This window comes from Microtus oregoni, unplaced genomic scaffold, assembly GCF_018167655.1.
Source record: "Microtus oregoni isolate MIOR12 unplaced genomic scaffold, Mior012 000023F_ref0000262, whole genome shotgun sequence".
In the NCBI taxonomy this organism is placed as follows: domain Eukaryota; kingdom Metazoa; phylum Chordata; class Mammalia; order Rodentia; family Cricetidae; genus Microtus; species Microtus oregoni.
In genome coordinates this window covers 4,653,502-4,673,698 of record NW_024543082.1, presented here as the reverse complement: position 1 = coordinate 4,673,698, position 20,197 = coordinate 4,653,502, and the positions used below count along the sequence as shown (strand labels likewise).

The 20,197-nt window shown below is 51.8% G+C and overlaps 1 protein-coding gene across 1 annotated transcript in view; it reads right to left on the bottom strand.

Moving 5' to 3' along the window:
* Adcy5 (adenylate cyclase 5) overlaps nucleotides 1-9,460 on the bottom strand; it is a 148,364-nt gene extending 138,904 nt beyond the window's left edge. The window contains exon 1 of the mRNA XM_041672832.1: nucleotides 7,097-9,460. Within this exon, the coding sequence (XP_041528766.1) occupies nucleotides 7,097-8,227 (1,131 nt within the window). The 5' untranslated portion in view covers nucleotides 8,228-9,460. The remainder of the gene's footprint in view (nucleotides 1-7,096) is intronic.
* Between the last annotated feature and the right edge of the window lie 10,737 nt (nucleotides 9,461-20,197).

Below are 20,197 nucleotides of genomic sequence, written 5' to 3'. Positions count from 1 at the left end.
TAGCAGGGCCAATCTCTTCTTGCCATTCCCTAAACCCTACCTCCCTCCTTCAAACCACCTCCTAATTCCCTAATCCCTTCCTCTCCTCTGCTTTCTATTCACCAGAGAAACAAAGGAGCAAACCCCGAGGCAAACCTAGTCCCCCCATCCTTCTACCACTCCTATCCCATCACCATGGCTACAGATGGCTGTGCCTCCATCAGGAAGGAGGGACCAGAACAGTTGGATGAGTGGAGAAGAAGAGTTCGGAGCCTGGCATCCCTCATGCTGGTTCACTGCTACCACCATCCAATCACCTTCCAGACCTGCATCCGTGAATCAGCACACACTCACCAGCCCCACCTGGACACCCTCTGCTCCAATGCAGGATGCAGCTGCTTTCAACAGAGGTCATGCACTGTGATCTGTGCATGGTTTGTGGATGCCCCTAAGGATCCACAGTGATTAAAGGGTTGCTCCCCAGGGTGACACTCACGGGAGGTGGTAGAAGCTTTAAGAAGTGAGCCCCTTGCAGGGATTCCTAAGGTCACCAGGGGTGTGAGTTATCTCCTGCATGCCTTCTATGTGACTCTATAATAGTTTTTACAAGAGCGTTGTTGTTGTTGTTGTTGCTTTGTTTTGTCTTATTTTTCCAGCCAGAGTCTCTGTAGCCCAGGCTGGCCTCAAATTTACCACATAGTTGAGGATGACCTTGAACTTCTGAACCTCCCTGCCTCCACCTGCAAGATTAAGATGTGGGCTGCTTTTGCCCAGTTTATGTCCCCGGCCCAAGAGGGTTATGATCAAAGCCCCGTCCAGCTTTCTCTGCTCCTGATTGAAGATGTGAGCATGTGGTTCCACACAGGTTCCTGCCTCTGCTACTCATTAAGCTGTAACACAACCCTCGACCAAAGTGAGCCAACACGGGCACTGTGCCCTGGAGCCTCCAAAAAATAAACCGCTTCTTTGTAACTAAAAGTTAACTCCCAGGGTCTCTTGTTATAACGATGAGAAATGAAATGATATACTGGGAGAGTGAGATGAGGGACCATAGAGGACTCCAGAAGCCAGCTAAGCTGCACTGCCCACTGAGCCACAGAACCCTGGGGCTGCACAACCAGAGACAGCTCCGCTTGGCTCCCACAAGTGAGAGCTGGCCATTAAGACTCCCTACCAGGAGAGCTTGGAACATGAGATCCAAGCTGTTTTAATAATAACAGTAAGCCCAGGCTGGGAGACTGATTGAGTAGAGTCCCCATTAACATGCCCAAGGCCCTGTATTTGCTCCTTAGCACCAATCGATCAATCAATCAATAGAAACAGACTATTTCCGGCCTCCACCCCAGACCCTTGGAAGCTGCATTTTCTAGCAGCACCTAGGACCCTGCATTTTCCAAAAACTTCCCAGAAGATACTGATGAGTCTGGGACTCAATGAGAGAATCGACCCCAGGCAAGCACTTCCCACCATAAGAGAGCCTTCTGGACTGCATTGGTACACTCCACTGACAAGAGAGTATCTGGTTTGGTCACTGCAACCCCAGTGGCCAGAAAGGTCTGGAGCTAAAATCAGTCCATTATTTTCAGCCATTTGTCCTACAGCCTGTCCTTGGGAGCAACGAACACTAAGTCCATCCTGTAAACAGCAGCCAGCGATCTCAGCAGCCACAGCTGGCCTCGTTCATTTCTCCTCCGCGCTAGCCTTCACTCCGTCAATTGTCCCCTTAGAATTCAAGGTCGTCAGTCCTCCTACCAAACTGGTCACCTCCCTCTAACTAAGCATTAAACACCAGGCTTCAGACAAGGTCTCAACCTTCCTGTGAACGGGAGCTCCTAGAAACAAAGCCAAGATTCCTACCTGCCTTTCCCACAGCCACACCAAAGATGGACTTGCTGTCTGTTAACTAGAAATGCCCAGATTTTGTTCACAGCACTGTCAAGAGCTTCTCCCATTTTACAATTGCCTTGAGAAGGGGAAAGTGTGTGTGTGTGTGTGTGTGTGTGTGTGTGTGTGTATAAACTTTGCCTTTCCAATTTGCTCCATTAAGTTTTGCATTTGGGAAAGGAAATGAATGCTTGTCCTGCTCTCCGTAAGCCAGCCTCCCCAAATCTGATAAGCAAGGATGAGAGAAGAACATACTAGATCATCACTTATATAACTATACCCTAGGGATCTGTGGGAAAAGAATGGTGAAGTTCCCTGAGCAAACTTTCCATTCCCGACACTCCTGAAAAGTAAACGATCACATGCTGGGCCTGCCACAAAATGAAAGAAGTTACCTAAGGCGCTATTGTGGTACCTTGTGGACCAGAAGTCACCCAGCTGGAAGTTGGAATAGCCCAGGGAGACCACTTCCTGGGGCTCCCTGACCCACCCCTACTGCCACATTTGGCTGGACCCTAGTGGCAGCTCCATTCACATCTCTCAGGAGAGGATGTGGCCTGATCCAAGCCTAGGCCACAGCCCTATTCTGCTGGCTGTCAGCTTTGACACAGGGACTGACGGCTAGGGCCTGTCTACACGGGACAACTTGTAAGGTAGGGAAGAGGTTGTCTGTCCTCTGCAGGGGCGTATGAGAGCTGTTCCTCAGCACAAAGACCTGAGATCTTACTTGTAGGTCAACTCAGACTGAACTGTGAACTGTGAGCATCCCTGTAAATGTCACAGCAGCACATTCTGACCCTCGGCTGAGTTCTCACTAACAGGCTCTTCCCTCTCAGGTTTCTGATCCCCTAAGACCTAGCAAAGGACCCCAGCCCCCAATCCAGAGGCCTGCTCCAACCCTTATCAGGAGCCACTCTGACTCCCTCCAAGCACCCTGTCCTAGCTGCCAGGAAGAGGAAAACAGAATTGAAACCACTTAGGAAATAGAGCCCGAAGATGCACTGAGTCCCGAGGGGCGACAAACAGACCCTCCTCTGCTCTAGATTTAAAGTCAACCCAGACTCCAGGCTGCTGGCTTTGTTTGTGACCAGACTGCCCCTGCAAAGAAATACAGGTGATGAAGAAGTTGCTGGTGACAGACAGTGCTGACCCTGGAGAGTAAAGGTGTGTCTTCTTCCACATGACCCAGCGGCATACTTCGGGAGGCCACGGTGACCCATCAGAAGGCCTCTGGGCCATGTTCCAGAGGAGGAGGCAGCTTCCCAGCAGGTGTTCCAGTGCTGTGGAGCACACGGGCTGCAGGGGGAGGACGGGGGGGGGGGGGGTACACGACACACCAGGGAGGAGATTGCTCAAGCCCAATCCCTCCCCTCTCAATGATTAAAAGAAGAGGGGCAGCACAAGCAGAGAACTCCCTGAGGAGCTCAGGTCAATAATGATAATTTGTTATCATTAGAATAATAAGAAAGGCAAGGGCCCTGGGAACCTAGCCCAAAACAAGGTCAGTGCTGCAAGGATCTCCTCTGAAAGGCTTTCCGGCCACCCCAGCACTAGACAGACAGACAGACACACCACACACACACACACGTGTTTGTCCCTGGGAAGTCATGGGACTCCATTGCTGACCTACATCCTCACCCACCCCTTACTTCCTAGAGGCAGACATTCACACGTGCTCAGTCACAGAACATCTCCCACACAGTGCCTGTGCCACTCGGATGGCTGGAACAACTGGTGACAGTTGTGGGTTCGAGCAGGCACAAAAGAAGAAATGCAAGAAGCCACCAAGCTAAGCTTCCCCCAATGAGACTGGAGAGGATAAGGACGAGGAGCTAAAGGAAGATAGAGTTCAGTGAGGATGGGCATCCACACGGCTAGCTCCCCAAGACACAGGCAAGATCAGAATCTTCTCCCCAGGAGCCACATGTGGCTACGTAATAAAACACCTCACATCTGAACAGTGTTCCTACTTCCTAAAGTGCTTTTCCATCCATATCGCCTCCTAAGGTATCTCTCGGAGGAAGAAGGGACTATCTCTTCAGACTCAAATGAACACTTCACCCCCACAGGTCCCAAGGACATTGTCTCCAAAATATTCTTTGACAGCCAAGCATGGGTAATAGTTGTGGGAGCATGCTTGTTTGTGTGTGAGTGCACACAGAGGCTTTATGTAGCAGAGTGGGATACAGTCAAACAAAAATGAGGTTGCCGTGGCAACAGGCTCCGGCATCATTGCAGCCTATTAACACAAGTGAGGAATGTGTTTGGCAGATGCTCGAGTGTTATTTATGGTATGGGTGTAGCAGAGGGACCGCTAACAGGCAGAAGAGGAGGAAAAAAAAACAACCTATGACGCTCTTACTGTACCCCAGCGAGGGGACGAAGGGGTGACAGCAAGTCAGGAGCACAGGAGAGGCTGAGAGGCCAGGAATGGGAGGTAAAAGAGAGGAAAGCAGAACGAGCTGAAAGGCCAAAGAAGGGCTAGGTGGGCAGAGAACGACAGAAGTGCTGGAGAGGATGGGGTAGGAAAAGAAAGTGAGAGGAAAGGAGCAGGTGGGGAGCGAAGAGGGGCCGAAGAGGAGGGTGGCAGGTCTCTAGGAGCTAGAGACAAAGAACTGGAAGAAAGACACATTGAGCGCGACCAAGAGGCCTTCTTCCACCTGGGGTCTCAGCTGTCACCTGAACATAGTAAGAAACCAAGCACAGCTTCTCCGCCTAGAGCCAAGGACAGAACCCGTGTATCAAAGGGGCTAGGCAGAAAATAGTGCACAGACAAGATCGCACCAAGACCCCATGAGGCTCTAAGAGGGCCGAGGGCAGCATGGCAGAAATGAAGAAATGTACACATAATTTACTGTCAGCCTGCTGAGTGATCAAGATGGTCAAAGCTCAAATGCTAGAACAGGTTCACTGTCACTACCTGTCCCAGGTACGTGTCTTTATTCGGGGGAAAAAAAACTAACATCAAACCTGAGTCACCCTCAAACACCTGCTGCTGGAGAGTAATCAGAGGTAGAAGTAAATGCGGGGCTGTCCTGTCCCTCTACTGTTTCCCCAACACCCAGCCAGCTTTTCCTCAAGAAGACACATTCTAGATCAGCTTAATCTGAAGGGTAAATCAAGTACAAACGCCAAAAAGATACGCTTTCTCAGAGGCCAAATAGAAAGAACGTTCGTGTTCCCCTGCCTTGGCCCATTCCTAACAACCCCGGCTAGACTTAAGAGTGGATCAAAAAGAGTTAAGTATAAACCTAACCAAAACCTTGCAGCCAAGGAAAAAGTGTAAAGACCACATTGTGAAAAGAAGCCTAGAGTGTGGCTGGGTGGAGCAGGGAGGGAGGGAGAAGGATGAGTTAGCCTGAGGAACTGCCAAGGGAGAGCTCACCTAGCAGACAAGGTTGCACCAGTTGCTCATGCTAGGAGGAAGCTGCAGCACCCTAGGGCTGGAGCCTCTGTCCTTGATTTTATCTCCATCTCCTAAGAGAGCCTATTATCAGGTCTGCTTCAGATCATTGGCAGACTTCAAGTTCCCAAGTCTGGTGCTGTGAATACATTGAGCTATCCTGGAACCTCCATGGCCACACTCGAACCAAGTGTCCTTCCTTCCAAAGAGAAGCTGCACTCCCCCTACGCTGACACAACCCCCATCTGAGACCATGGCTCCATAGCAACGGTAGTAACGTTTCCAAACAACAACCCCGTCTCAGAGGATCTCTCTCACAAGTTCAAAGCTGATCTCTACACACATACCCCACTCCTTCTGACGACACATCGGAAAAGCTACCATCACCAATTTGACCTGACCCCAATCAGTGGACCCCAACCAAGCTGGCAAAAAGTTACTAAATCACTACTAAGTATTCTGGGGGAAGGGGAAAGAGGGAAGGAGAAATAGAGTTGGATACCACAGGAATCCAAGGCGGTTACGCTGGACAGGGTTCAAAATCAGTGAGTGCCAGAGATTAACAAGCACTTGAACGTGCCTCTGGGTCCCGTGCTAACCAAACAATGGGGAGAGAGTCCAGAGTGGCCCTGAGAGAAGATTCCTGCAGGAGGTGATGCTCCGCACTGAGGATGCTGAGAGTGGAAGGGGCACAGTCAACCTTCTCATTCTCTACAAGAGAAACCTGAGACCGAGGGAGGTCGCTTCCCAGTGCCCTGAAGGGTTAGCCAGACTCCATGTGATTGGCATTCCCTGTGGATAAGCATGCATCCAGAGAGCACAGGCGAGCATCCCAGTATTCAACAGGCTCAAAGTCTGGGGAAAAGGAGGAAGTAAGTGTGGAGAAGCAGGACAGCAGCAACAAGAGAATACTACTAAGAGGCTCTATGTAACGAGGTAGATGTCAAGAGATGGGGTGAGGTGTGCAGTGGCGTCCTAAAGTCAAGACACTCGCCTGCTGCAACACCCCACTCTCCAACCGAGCCACATGCGAACAAGCAGACCCAGCAGGGCTCATAGACTGGGACTGAGAACACAGTGTGGATACCAGGGAGGGCATCTCACCCAAGCTGGAGTCACCAGTTAACCAAGAGTCCTATTCAGTCCACAATTCTAGGTTTGCCTAGCAAGTCCCATTAGGAATAGAAAGTTCCCACTAGAGCAATAGGGGTGTCTAATGGATATGAGTGTCCATTAGAAGGGGTAAGGGCGTTCAGCAAAGCCAGAGAGGGGACGGTCAGCACACATCTCTGCAGCTCTTTCTCACTTTTGCAAAAGGCAAAGAAACAAACTTCTCAGTCCTTAAAGATCTCTCCACCTTCCAAGAGCCTCTGGGGGCCAGGTTACAGACTCCTCCTTAAGGCTGGGCAAGGGATGCCCAGGGTCTCTCTTCCACAACTGTGTACCCAGGACTAGCTAATAAAGCCACAGTGGTGCTCAGGAGGGGTTGGCTGTTAGAAGGCCTGGCCATTTTTGTTAGGAGCTTTCTGTATACAGGACCAGAGACTGAGATCTTCTCAAACCCTCCTTCTCACTTGAATTGGCAGTTGTGCCTACTCTGAAGCATGCCCACTACCAGGCCGACAACATTACAAGTCATGCAAAAGTAGTCCTTAGTGGACAGAGAAGCTAGGCCTGAAGGTTGGCCTGGAAGTCACATAGACTTTGAATCAAAGCCTTGTTTCTCTGGTCACTTTTACCACTTAACTGATATGGGCTGGATCCCTTTACTTTAAAATCAGGCTGAGGCCTGCCCACCACTCAACCCAGTGTGGCCAGGTGAGTCCCTACCTGCTTCAGCAGAAACTTGTCCTGGGCGTTGGTATGCAGAGAGATGGCCAGGTGGAGGGCCGACAGAAGCACCCCGCTGAGCACCGCGGCCCTCATGCGCACAGGCAGCAGCGTGTAGATGGTATAGATGAAGAACACGGTCCACCAGATGCCCTCGGAGGCACTGCGTGGCTGTGGCAGCAACAGGCCCACTACCTGGACGGCCAGCACTACCGCAATGAGTGCATAGCAGGCCAGGCCCATGTGGTCCTGGTGGAAGGCTGCACGGTTGCAGAGCACGGCCATGATAAGGATCACACCGACAGCAGCTGCCAGCACCGCCAGGTAGGGTAGCTGGAGCGGAGGCCGCGCTGCGTGGAAGGCCAGCATGACCAGGCACACAAGCACCAGCACGGCCATGAGCATGGTGAGGCTGCTCTGGTTCAGGCGGAAGAAGTAGCGCTGGTACAGTCGCTCTAGTTTGTCCGACGGGAACTTCTTAGAGCGGAAGATCTGCAGTAAGGCCAGACAGCAGGCGCCCAGCGACAGCACCGCACCGGTCCCAGAGGCTGACCCCACTGAACTGCCGCCATCCCCGGACCCATCTCCATCCTCGACGGTGCCAGTGCCAGGCTCCAGCTCATCCTCCTTGCGGCCTTTCCCACGACGTTCCTCCAGGCCCAGCTCCACCGAGCGGGGGCGCACCTCTGTCCCACCTGCGGCCGCCGCGGCTGCCGCCGAACCGCCGCTGCCGCCCGCAGGGGGCGCCCGGGTGCTGCCCCCTCCAGCCGCGCCCCGCCGCTGCCGCCGGCTGCCGCGACCGCCGTCGTCGCCACCGCGCTCCTGCCAGGCGGACTTGGAACGGAAGCTGAAGCCGAAGCCCCCGGCCAGAGGGTCATCACCGCTTAGTGGAGGGTCGTCGTCGTCGCCACGCCAGCGGCTGGCCAGGCGTTGCTGTTGCTGTGGGGTCACTTCTCCCCCAGATCTCTTGGTAGAGCCGCGGGCAGAACCCCCGGGGGCGTGGGGGTAGCCATTGGCCCGGGAATCGGCTTCTCCCCACGCGGCACGATGCTCCGGGCCTCCCCGGGGCGTCGGCGACGCTGCTGTCTGTGCAGCGTAGCCCGGGGGGCTCACGCTTTTGGAGCCGGACATCCCCCCCTCGGCCTCGTCGTCTTCTTCCTCTTCCCCCGGGGGCCGGGCCGGGGGTCTCCAAGGAGAGGGCGGACGGCCAAGCAGGGGGACTAGACTAGGGTCACACGTCGAGGGCGGCCCGGGGCCTTGAGCAGCAGCGGGACATCGTGGCACCCCCGTCCTGAGCGGTGGAGGACAACGGGAAGGCTAGCGGGGAGACAGCGCAGCCCCGAGGTGAGAAGTAGCTGCGAATCAGAGTCTAGAGTCCCAGGTCCGAGACAGAGTTGGCTCCGAGCAGGGGCAGCGGGGACAGCTCCGGCTGCTGCGGCGTGGCGCGCAGGGACGTCCGGACTCCTGGCTCGCGTCGAGCTCGACGAGGGCCGGCCGAGAGTTGCGGATCAGGCGGGACGGAGAGATGTCCTTGCGGGCGGTGCCTCTCCAAAGCTGGCAGTTCCCGGGTGCGGCGCTTGCCGCTTCTGCTTAAGCGGAGCACAGCGGCTCTCCAGGCGAAGTGGCGGCGCGGGCGGCTCGGTAGGGGTCCCGGCACGGAGACTCAGCGGGTGCCCTTTGCTCGCAGCGCACTGGGAGCGACTGGGAGGTGCAGGCTCCTGCCAGCATTATTTTCTTACGAGGGGTGGGGAGGTGGGATGGGGGGTGGAGAAGACGGGGGAGGGGGCGGCGGGCGGAGCAAGAGCTCCCGAGCCCTGGGGAGGAGGGTCCTGGAGCCCGGGGGGGCCGTCACCCGCATCCCCCACCTCCGGCGGCGCGAGTGGGAGCGTGGCCCCCACGAAAGGCTAGCCGAGCCTCCGGCGCGTCCGCGCAGGGGGCGGGGGCGAGGACCGGCTCCTGCGGTGCGGCCCTTCCCCTCTCGCCCCTTTCTGTCCCCCAGACCCAGCAGGCTGGCCCGCACCCTCCGGTCCCGAGGGCTGAGTCGCTGGCTCCGCAAGCCTCCGGTTCCTCGTTGCCGGCGGCGGGCCCACCGTGGCCGGGCGCAGAACCTCTACGCGGAGGGCGGAATCAGGCGCAGCGCCGCCGCCGTTCTGCCCCAACGCAGGCGGGCTTCTCCCGGAGACCACGGCATCCAGCGATGGAGGGCTGCGGCTCAAGAGCAGCCAGCCGACAGGAGCCGGCCAAAGAGCCGCGGCGCCCCCGGGGCGCTCCCGAGGGGCCCGCGGGAGCCCGGCTCCGGGCGCGCCATGCACGCCTCGGGCCCTGCGCCGCTCCGGCCGCTCGCGCCGCTCCTCCCTTCTCGCCCGCTCGCCGCCGCCGCCGCCGCCGCCGCCGCCGCCGCCGCTGCCGGAGCGCCCTCCGCATCCCCTCCTCCCGCCGCTTCCCCGCCCCCCCCCCCCCCCCCCCCGCGCCGCTCGGGCCTCGGCTCACAGCGGCGTGCAGCCGCCTCCGCCCTCTGCCCTGCCTCGCCCCGGACTCTGGCCCCGGCGCCCCGCGGGCATACTCAAGACCAGCCCGGGGTCATTAGGGACCCCCACTCCCCTTACCTAAAATTTTCACTGCGCCCCTCCCTCCCTGGTGCCTGGAGCCGGGTCAACCAGCGGATCCCTCGTCGGACCTGGGTAGCGGGCCATTCACCCCCGGCCGGGTCCTGCGCCCCCAATCCTATCTCCCCTCTTTTTATTACCCTTTTCTCTCCCACCCCCATTCAACCCAACTTCAGCTACGGTGCTGTCCGTCCCCCCCCCCCCCCCCCTTCTCTGGTCCGGCTCTATTGGCGGTTTCCAGAGCTGTCAGACTCGAGTCCGGTGCTCTTATTGGGCGATTCTGTGGCCCCGCGACGGTGCCAAAGGAGGGCGCGCCGGGTGGGGGGCACCCCAGCCGCTTGTGCCGCAAGGAACTGGAGTCAAGAGTCCCTTGAGAGGACGGAGGGACCCAAAGCCAGACCCGGAAATGAACTGAGGAGATGCAAAGACCGAGGATCTCTGAGGCACAGGAAGACAGCGAGGGAAAAGATGGAGTTGCTGGCAGTGGGTGAGGCCGATGCAGCCAGGGTGGGGCGGACAGGACCGCTTTGGAGCATAGTTACTAACAAGAAACAACACTGATAGCTGTGAGAATACCTGGCGTTTCCAAGGAGCTCTTTGCCTCTTCGTGCCTTTTAAATCTCATCTGGTTCTAGTAACAACCCTGGGCTATGAGGTGGACAGGGCCTGTGTATTTATTTCCTGTTTGTAAATGTGGAAACCGAGGCTCCAAGAACTTAACCATCGTGTCTTCTAACCTTCAATACAAAGATCTTTTCTTCACTTCATCTTTTCTACACTGACTCCCACACCTACCAAGATGTTCCCAGGAAGGATGCCCACGGGCAAGGTATAGTCTCCTTGCCAGTTAGGAAGGCAAAAATGACCCTTCTGGGGACCCTGGTCAAAAGCAAGGGTGGACAAGACGATATTGCTGAGAAGACAATCTGGTAACGTGCCTCTTCAATTCCCTTGACCCCCCTAAACTGACCTGCTGGAGTTTTGGCCGTCTCAAAAGGGGAGGATGAACAAGAAATCTTCAGCCCCTTCATCCTTCCGCCCACCTCCAAAGTCCCAAGGAGCGTGGAAATCTGAGAGAGCCTTCTCTACAGCTCATCTCTTTGCTGACTGGAAGGTAAACCGTTCCAGAACTACAAATCGGGAGGAGGAAAATAAAAAGAATTCCAAGAGTTCTGAGAAGACTGGGTCTTGAGTAATCACCCAACCTTTGAGTAATCCATTTTTAGCTAAGTGGTAAGAAAACAACACGCACTTCACCAACAAAACCCGAGTGCATTTTGCACTATGCAAAGCACTGTGCGGGACGCTACCAGGAAAAGATGACCAGACTGGACCTGGACCTTATACTCAGGGAGAGAACAGGAAACCTTTTGGAGGTGGAATCTGGGTCTAGCCGGGGAGGAAGATGGGTAATATTTATTAAGCGTCTTGGTACTGAAGGAAAAGATTCTATTGCCGGTGTCAAAGGCCAGTCAGACCCCAAATTTAGTTGTGATCTTAATTGGCTTTGCTTTGTGATTCGGGAATGGAGCAACAGCTCGTTCTGTGTGATGACTGAGGGATGTGATGAGCTGCACGGAAGAGCTCTTACTTTCTAGACAGAAAATGGCGGAAGAGGCAGGCTCAGAACAAAGAGAGAAGGTGAAATCACAGCAGACCTCCTTGTCGCATCCAGGCTGGCTTGTTTGGAAGGTCCACCCCTACATAGTCTCTCTCTGCCCCTTAATTTCCTAGAAGGGGAGACGAATAACTTAGGGTGGCCTGGACTGGGATTTGAGCGAAAGCACCTCCATGTTGGTTGGGTCTGTTGGGGCTGGTGCAGGATCTCAATCAGTGACCTCCTGTAAATGTTATTCAACAGCACATAGCCATCTTGAGGAAAGTGTTAGTTACTCCTGCATAGAGATGAGGAAACACACTTAGGGAATTCAGCCATTGTAGCAAATACAGTGTCTGAGTGATGCTTGGGACATTGCCAGCAGTGTTCACAGAAGCCAGGTGGACAGCAAGGTTACGGGCCAGCCTTCCATCCTTGGACCTGCTCTTGCTCCTCCAGTTCCTTGGGTCATCCCTCCTCCTTCTCCTCCTCCCCCTCCTCTTCCAGCACTGTTAATTAAGTCTAGGACTCACACATTTACCACGCCACTGTTCTTTTAGTTCTGTTCCGATAAAGTAATCGTTTTACAGCAAAAGCTGTGTGTGACTGATAAAATGGTTAATGTTTCTCATGTCAATCAACATTCATTTATAAAACTCGTATTTTAGGCACACTTTCACCATGTAGCTCAGGCTGGCCTTAAACTTGTTCTCCTCCTGCCTCAGTTTCCTGAGCACGGGGTTCTAGGTACACTCCATCACACTGGCCTAATGTCCATTTCATAATGAGCACGTCGGAGTTGGGATAGCCAATACTCTACTGTTAAACATTACTGTCGTGGTCATTTACAAAATGTTTTTACTCTTTTACCATTAGGAACAATAAGCATTTTGCTAGCTAAGTCTTTACATGCATCCTTAATTATAGTCTTGGGAAAAATTCCTCCAAGTACATTTGTTCAATCAAAAGATGAGCATAATATCCTTAAGATATTTCAGAAATCTGTCGTTAGTTCTTGACTCTTGAGGTTCCAACTTTCCCTTGCCCTCGGATGCTCTTGAGACCCGCCCATAACTGATTCCTTTTATCTGAAATTAAGACCATCTCCCAACTAGCTTGCTGCCCCTTGTGTTCTCTCAGAGGAATGACTGGACCTACACTCCCGTGAGTGGCGATCTGTCCATCTGTCTCTGCCTCTCCATCCTCATCACCACCTTTGTCCGGATGGTCCCCTCCTTGCCTTGATGACTTCTGACTCACCCTTCTCTTTTGTGCTTTCATCTCATCATTCCCCCACCGAATGTTGTCCGTGCATCAACATCCATCAACCATCACTTCCCATATTACCCAGCCCCCGGACTGCTCCACGAGCCTCTGTAGACATTGTTTTCCTCCACAGTCACCAGCTCCTGGGGGAAGCCCTACTTAATGCCCCTGTACCTATTGCAAGGCTGGTAGGCACTCCCACCTCCTCTGCTCCCAGGGCACCTTGCTTGTATCCCTGTCCCACGGTATGGACACATTAACAGGCCTGGCTCCACACATCCTGAACCCTAAACCTGGTCCCTGACAAACAGCTGTCCAGTGATGCGCAGGATGCAGTCTCAAGAGTGTGTGTGGAGAGGGCTTGCCCTGATAGGTGGAGATGGACAGTTAGGTTGGAGCCTTCAGCACAATACAGAGGAGTGGAGATGGAGAATTAGCCCTGCAGTTAACAGCATTTGTTACAGCTGCCATGAACCCAGTGCGATTCCTAGCACCCACGTGGTGGCTCACTTCAGCCCCAGGGGATCTGACACCTTCCTCTGACCTCCTCAATCACCAAGCTCACCACGTACATTTTAGACATGCAAGCAAAATACTCAGACATAAAATAATAAACCTACAATATGTAAATAAAACTAAGGAGGTGGGGCTATGGAGATACTTTCTGCTTGAACATGAGGACCTGAGCTCAGATTCCCAACACCCACATAGAAGCCAGGGCTGCAATACCAGCCAGCTATGATAAAACAGGAAATTCCAGCCTCTTTAAGAGACCCTGTCCAGCCAGGCAGTGGTGGCTCACGCCTTTAGTCCCAGCACTCAGAAGGCAGAGGCAAGCAGATCTCTGTGAGTTCGAGGCCAGCCTGGTCTACAGAGTGAGTTCCAGGACAGGCTCCAAAGCTACAGATAGGCCCTGTGGGAGAGAGAAAGAGAGAGAGAGAGAGAGAGAGAGAGAGAGAGAGAGAGAGAGAGAGAGATCCTGTCTAAAAATAATAATAATAAGATGCAGAGCATGGGCACCAACAACTGGCCTGTACAGATGTGTGCACAGGAAGAGCACAGACATTTCAAGAAGTGATTAACTAAAGGAACTCCTGCATTTGAGGCAGGAGCATCCTGGTGTTAGGAGGCAACCTCTGACAGTGAAGAAAAACTCAAGACTACAGACAGAGCAGATGGAGTTTAGGACCAGATGTGACAAGACAATGAGAGTAAGACTGCTGGCTAGAAGATTCCCAGATCGTTCCCTATGTTAGCGAGGAACCCTTCTGATCAGGAGATAACTCAGAGAAGTCAGGACCACAGGATGGAAGAGCAGTCCCTAGGATGTCCAGACTGCATGAGAGAGGTGGACACTGGCCTGAGCCCTCTCTGGAATGAGTGTACATGTTGCCATTGGCAATGTCAGTCCTGTTCTCCAGGGCACCGAAGGTCTTTGAGATCTAGAGACAGATCTGAGCTGGCCATCTACCTCTCGTGTCTCAGTTCCCCTCAGGGCTTTGTTTACCACTACTCCAGGCTGCCCTTTTGGAAGAATATGTCTACTTTAGAAGTCAGAATATTAGAATGTAAGTGTTTTAGAATCTGCAGAAGCTTCTATAGAAATCAGTACTGATAGTACTCTCCTACTTACAAACAGTTTGCCTACGCTGCTTAAAAATCCCACTAGTAGACTGTCATACTTGGGGCTATCAATCACACACACACACACACACACACACACACACACGAATGCAGAAAATCCAGAGACAGAAAGTAGATTAGTGGCTTTTGAGGCCTACAGAAGAGGAATGGAAAATGGCAGCTCATGAGTAGATTTAGGGTGATGAACGTGTTTTAAAATTAGATTATGGTGGCGATTGCACAACTCTGTAAATATACTAAAAACCATTGAATTACATAGTAGAGTCTCTGGGGAGACAGCTCAGTAGGTAAAATTCTTGCTGCTCACACATGAGGATCAGAGTTCAATCCCCAGAACCCACATACGTGGAAGGTATGCTGGGACACGGGTGCCCTCCGTGGCACACAATTTCTGCCTTGGGGGCTGGAGAGATGCAGTAAAGAACACTTGCTGCTCTTCCAGAGGACTGGAGTCTGCTTCCCAGCACCCACATCAGACAGCTCACGAACCACTTGTAACCCCAATACCAGGAGATCCATGCCAGCTCCTGGCATCCCAGGGTACTTGCATACAAGTATGTATGCACACACATGCACACATATACACACATGCACATACACACATGCACATATACTTAAAATAATTATTTTAAGTTATATCTCAATACAGTGATTAAAAAATAAATCAGCCGGCGGTGGTGGCACACACCTTTAATCCCAGCACTCAGGGCAGAGGCAGGTGGATCGAGGCCAGCCTGGCCTGCAGAATGAGTTCCAAGGACAGCCAGGGCTGCACAGAGAATCCCTGTCTTGAAAACCCCAAAAACAACAACTAAATAAATGGATAGCTGTGAATGGAAGTGTTGTTAATAGGTTGACGGGCTCGTGATGTGAAAAACTATAAGCAAGTTGGTGTGCATGGGTGTTATCAGCCCATGCCCTACCCACAATGCCCTTAATACTTCCGACTAGGGCTCAGTTAGGACAAGGAAGAAGACTCGGAGGCAAGTGAAACCACAGTATGGAAAGCAATGGGTACGTGTAGGAATGAAAAGCATTAGGGACTCAAGGTCAAAAATGAATTTTCCCAGGCAACAGCTCAGTTGTCAAGAGTCCTTGCAAGTTGCTTTGTTGATTTGACACAAGGTAGAGTCATTTGGGAAGAAAGACTATCAATCAATCGAGAACATGCTCCTACCAGATTCCCCTAGGCAAATCTGTGACCCATTCTCTTGGTTGGTGATTGATGTGGAAGGACCCAGCCCACTGTGGGCAGTACCACCCCTGGGCTGGTGGTCCTGAGTCCTATTAGAAAGCATGCTGAGCCAGTCACGAGAAGCAAGCCAGTAGTAAACAGCACTTGCCTGGGAGTGAGCTCCTGCCTCCAGGTCCTTGACCTGCTTGAATTCCTGTCCTGACGTCCCTCCGTGGCGGACTGTGATGTGGAACTGCGAGGTGAAATGAATGCCTTCCTCCCTGGGTTGCTTTTGGTCCATGGAGTTTATCACAGCAACAGAAACTCTCGCGAAGACACCTAACATGCCTGAGGCTCTGAATTCTAGCCCCAGCGCTGTGGAAAACTGACATGATCCACAGACTTGTAATCTTCAGCACTGGAGAAGCGGAGGCAGGAAGACGGGGTTGTTCTCAGCTATACAAGAAGTTTGAGGCCAGCATGGCTGGAGACCCCGTCTGAAAATAAAAGAGAATGTTGCCTTCTGTATGTTTTCAGGAGATCTGCCTCGAAAGGAGTTCTTTTAAAAGAACAAATTCTGGGGCTGAAGAGACGGCTCGGTGGTTAAGAGAACTGGCTACTCTTGCAGAGCCCCTGGGTTCAATTCCCAGCACCCACATGGGACTTACAATCATCTGTAACTTCAGTTCCCAGGGATCTAAAGCCCTCTTCTGGCATTCCCAGGCAAAACACCCAAATACATAAAATTAACACTTTAAAAATTAAAAATAAAAGTAAAACAAGCAGATAAGTAGGAGAAAACACAATTTTTATTCATTCATTCATCCGAGACAGAGTTTCGAGCAGCCCCGTCTGGCCTCAAACTTCTATGGGATAGAGACAGGCTTTGAACCCCTGATCTTCCCACCTCCCTTTTCCAAGTGCTGAGAGTTGCCCCACTATTCCTAGCTACGTCATTTTTTTTTTCTGTGTTGTTGAGGACCAAATCCAGAGCCTCAGAACATGATAGACAAAGTGTCTACCGGTATACTACACTCCCAGCTTCCTGAAAACACATTTACTAAGAAACATTCACAGTATGAAACACAACAATGGCTTAAACACCCTCTTCATAAGGGAGTGGGACTGGGACCTGACTTCTGGAGTGAGGAACGGACCCAAGAACAGACAGTGTCCCAGTACCGAATTCATCTGGCTGCTATTCTAATTTCTCTTCCAAGTTGATCCGCGGGAGGATCCAATCTCAAGGTAGACGGGAACTACGGTGAAAGCCCCTGCTTCAGGACAGAGGGACCTGATGAGGATGGAGGCCAGGAGGACAGGGAGACCTGAGCTCGAAACTTTCATCTCACCAGAACATCCTACTTTAAGGGATCATTTTCTGAGCTCAGCCAGGATGCAAAGCATCTTAAAGATCACCCCATGCCTAAGTAGAAAGAACATTCGCATTTTCAGAGCAAGTCCTATACGTCAAACAGGATGACATAACTTTCCCACCAAGAACTGCTACCCTTTCAGGTGTTGGAGTAGATGACAGTCTAGGGAACTGTGTGTCTGGAGGGCAGGTCATCCAGGCTAGTACTTAGTATCTTAGCCCCGGGGCCACAAATGCCTTAGGTCTCTCGGCAATCATCCCCCTACCCAGCCTGTGTTTCACTAAGAACCCTGAGATCCAGAAGACCTTGTTCTTTACCTCTGTCAAGAATGGAAAGTCTGCACCTGGCCAGAGAGAGAGAGAGAGAGAGAGAGAGAGAGAGAGAGAGAGAGAGAGACAGAACCCTAGGTTTTTCCAAACTCCAGCCTCACCTTTATATTCGTGGGCCTAGGGGAGCAGGAACCCTGCAGCGCTCAGATTGAGCCTGGAAGTGGCTGGTACTGGCAGGATCCTGTTCTCTCCCAGGTGCTGGCATTTGCATTTTAATGGAGGCGGCTAATGCCGCCAGCGAAATGAGTGACTAATAGGTTATTTCAATTGCTACTGGAGGTGGATGGGAGACCCTTTGTTTCCCAGGACCTTTTAAAGACCCTGCCTTCACCGTACAAGGCCTGTAGCTCCTCTGCCTTTGAACTACTGTGCCCACATACCTGCCCTTGTTTTGCTTCCCCCTGCGTCTTTTCCTGCTAGAAACCTAGAAACATCCCAATGAGTCATTGATTCTTTGAGCATGAACTTATTGCCCGTGTGGAGAGAAGACTGCTGGGTAGAGTGGAGTTGAGGGAGCCCAAAAAGCATCAGAAGACACCACCCCAAAAAGTTAGAGCTGAGGGATTCATCGAGAGCTGGAAACATGACGTCGGCTCTTGATGACAAATGGGCCATGCTGCTTATGCCTGGTGTTTCTGGGGCAATCCAGACAAGAGGTAGCAAATTTATAGGAAAAGAGATTCCTGTGTGTCAGGGTGATCCAGAAAAGCTTGGCAGGGGCAGCGCGAGGGAGTCTGAAAGTACACATAGAAGTTAGATACAGAGGCTGCCGGTGTAAAAACAACCATAGCTCACGTCTTAAAGGGATAAGAGATAGTTTATTCTGGAGTCATTTTGAGTGTCCATTGCCTGGGAATACAGATTTAGGTTACCCCAAATTTCATATTTCAGCATGGAAGCAGTTTCACAGGGTTTTTATAGTTTTACAGAACAAATAAAGCCATAAAAGAAAGCAAGTGTAAAAGGCATTGGTGGATCAGGAGCGAGGCCATGTGGTGGTTTGAAGGAGAATGGCCCCCATAGGTCATAGCTGAGTGCTTGGCCACCAGGAGTGGAGGTGTTGGAAAGGATTAGAAGGATTAGGAAATGTGGCCGTGCCCCTGGAGGTGGGTGGGCTTTGAGGTTTCAAAAATCCAAGCCAGGCCCTTGGCGTGTGTGTGTGTGTGTGTGTGTGTGTGTGTGTCTGTCTGTCTGTCTGTCTGTCTGTCTGTCTTTGCTTATGGATCAGGATGTAGACCTCTCAGCTACTGCCCCAGCACCTGCCTCCATGCCACCATGCTCCCCACCATGAAGAGAATGAGCTAAGCCTCTGAAACTGTAAGCAAGTCCCCAATGAATCATGCTTCCTATTTTAAGAGTTGCCTTGGTCATGGTGTCACTTCACATCCTTAGAACAGTGACCAAGACAGGCAAGGTACAGCAAAACAGGGGTGGGGTGTTGTTTAGTTCTTGGACTGGCAGAACTAGCAGAAGCTTAACATTCTGCCAAGTTAAAAGCCTCTAGGACAGTGGTTCCCAACCTGTGTGTCATGCCCCTTTGGGGGTCAAATGACCTTTCCACAGGGGTCGCCTAAGACCATTGGAAAACATAGATATTTACATTATGATTCTTAACAGTAGCAAAATTTCAGTTATGAAGTAACAACAATAGTTGTTTTATGATTGGGGTCACCACAACGGTATTAAGGGTCTCCAAGTTAGGAAGGCTGTTAAGTATTAAATCCTGGTTAATGATAATCCGCCACCACTGATGTAATAAGCCAATCAAACCAAAGAATTTCTGGGTGACCCCATGGGAAGTTGAGGAGACCACAAGGGGAACACATGAGGTGGGGCTTTTAAGGCCCTCAGGGGTGGAGCCACCAATGGTGGACTTTCTCAGGGGCAGAGTCTGGACTGAGGCAACTCTAGGCAAGGTGGGTTGGGGTAGAGCCTCCCCCGCAACCTTCCAGACTCTTTGGGTATATGGATGTCAGGGGAGTGAATCTTCCACCCGAACAAGAACCATTGTCTAGGAGTTTTTATTTATTATCCCAAGACGTTGGTTCTGATATAGAGTGGAGCAAACAGCGGCTGTTCCAGAAGGCCAAGATAAAGTAATTAGTCTGTCCACAGCACTGACATTCAGCTGGCCCAGCAGTCTCTGCAGGCACAGAGACTCCATGAAGGGTCTTCGTTCACTGTTAGACACAGCTTCTGTTTGGGAATCTGCATTCACAGGGCTGATTCAAAACATTCCACTAATCACAAAGACCAGAAATTAGATGATCCTATTTGTATAAAATAACCAAAAAACAAAACCCAATCCATGGAAATCGCATAGATCGGTGGTTGCTTAGGGCTGGCGGGCAGGGAGTCAATCTTAATGAGGGCAGTGGAGTGGTGGAAATTGTTTTAAGATTATGATGGTGGTCCCATAAATATGCTTTAAAAGTGAATTACCATACGTTAATTGGGCCTAGACAGGCAGGTAAGTAACTTTTCACCAAAGCTGCTTAAAATGGGGGAGGAAAGGTAGAATATTTAAATATCCTTCAACAGTTCTTCTCCACAGTTACAGAGGTATCCTGTTCTGAGTCTTAGTCTTTCCTGCCCAAAGATTCTTTTTCTTGGGGAGGGGGCATTGAGACAGGATCTCTCTGTGTATCCCTGGCTGTCCTTGAACTCACAGAGATCCACCTGCCTCCACAGCCACCTGAGTACTGGGATTAAAGGCGTGCGCCACCACTACCTGGTTGGGTTCATTCTTAAATTTGTTTATTAGTGAAGCTAAGAACCCCAAGAGGGGACTCCAGTTTTCCTAGTACCATCTGGCTACCATGAAGGGAACCCCCTAATAGTTTTTGGGGTGGTGGGAACTAGTTGACTGCTAACATGTCGTCTCAAAAGTTTTACCTATTAGCCATAAAATGTTAGGTCAGAAATGAAGGTGGATAGAAAATGTCTATTAAGGGGATGGAAGATAACTCCAGAGAATTGAGTCTTCTCCTTTTTTTTTTTTTAACCTTAAAAATGATCTTTGGTCCACCAACTCCAGTAGGACAGGGAAAGAACCAGCACAGGTCCAAACAAGTCCCTCTGAATGTGGGTGACAGTTGTGTGGCTGGGG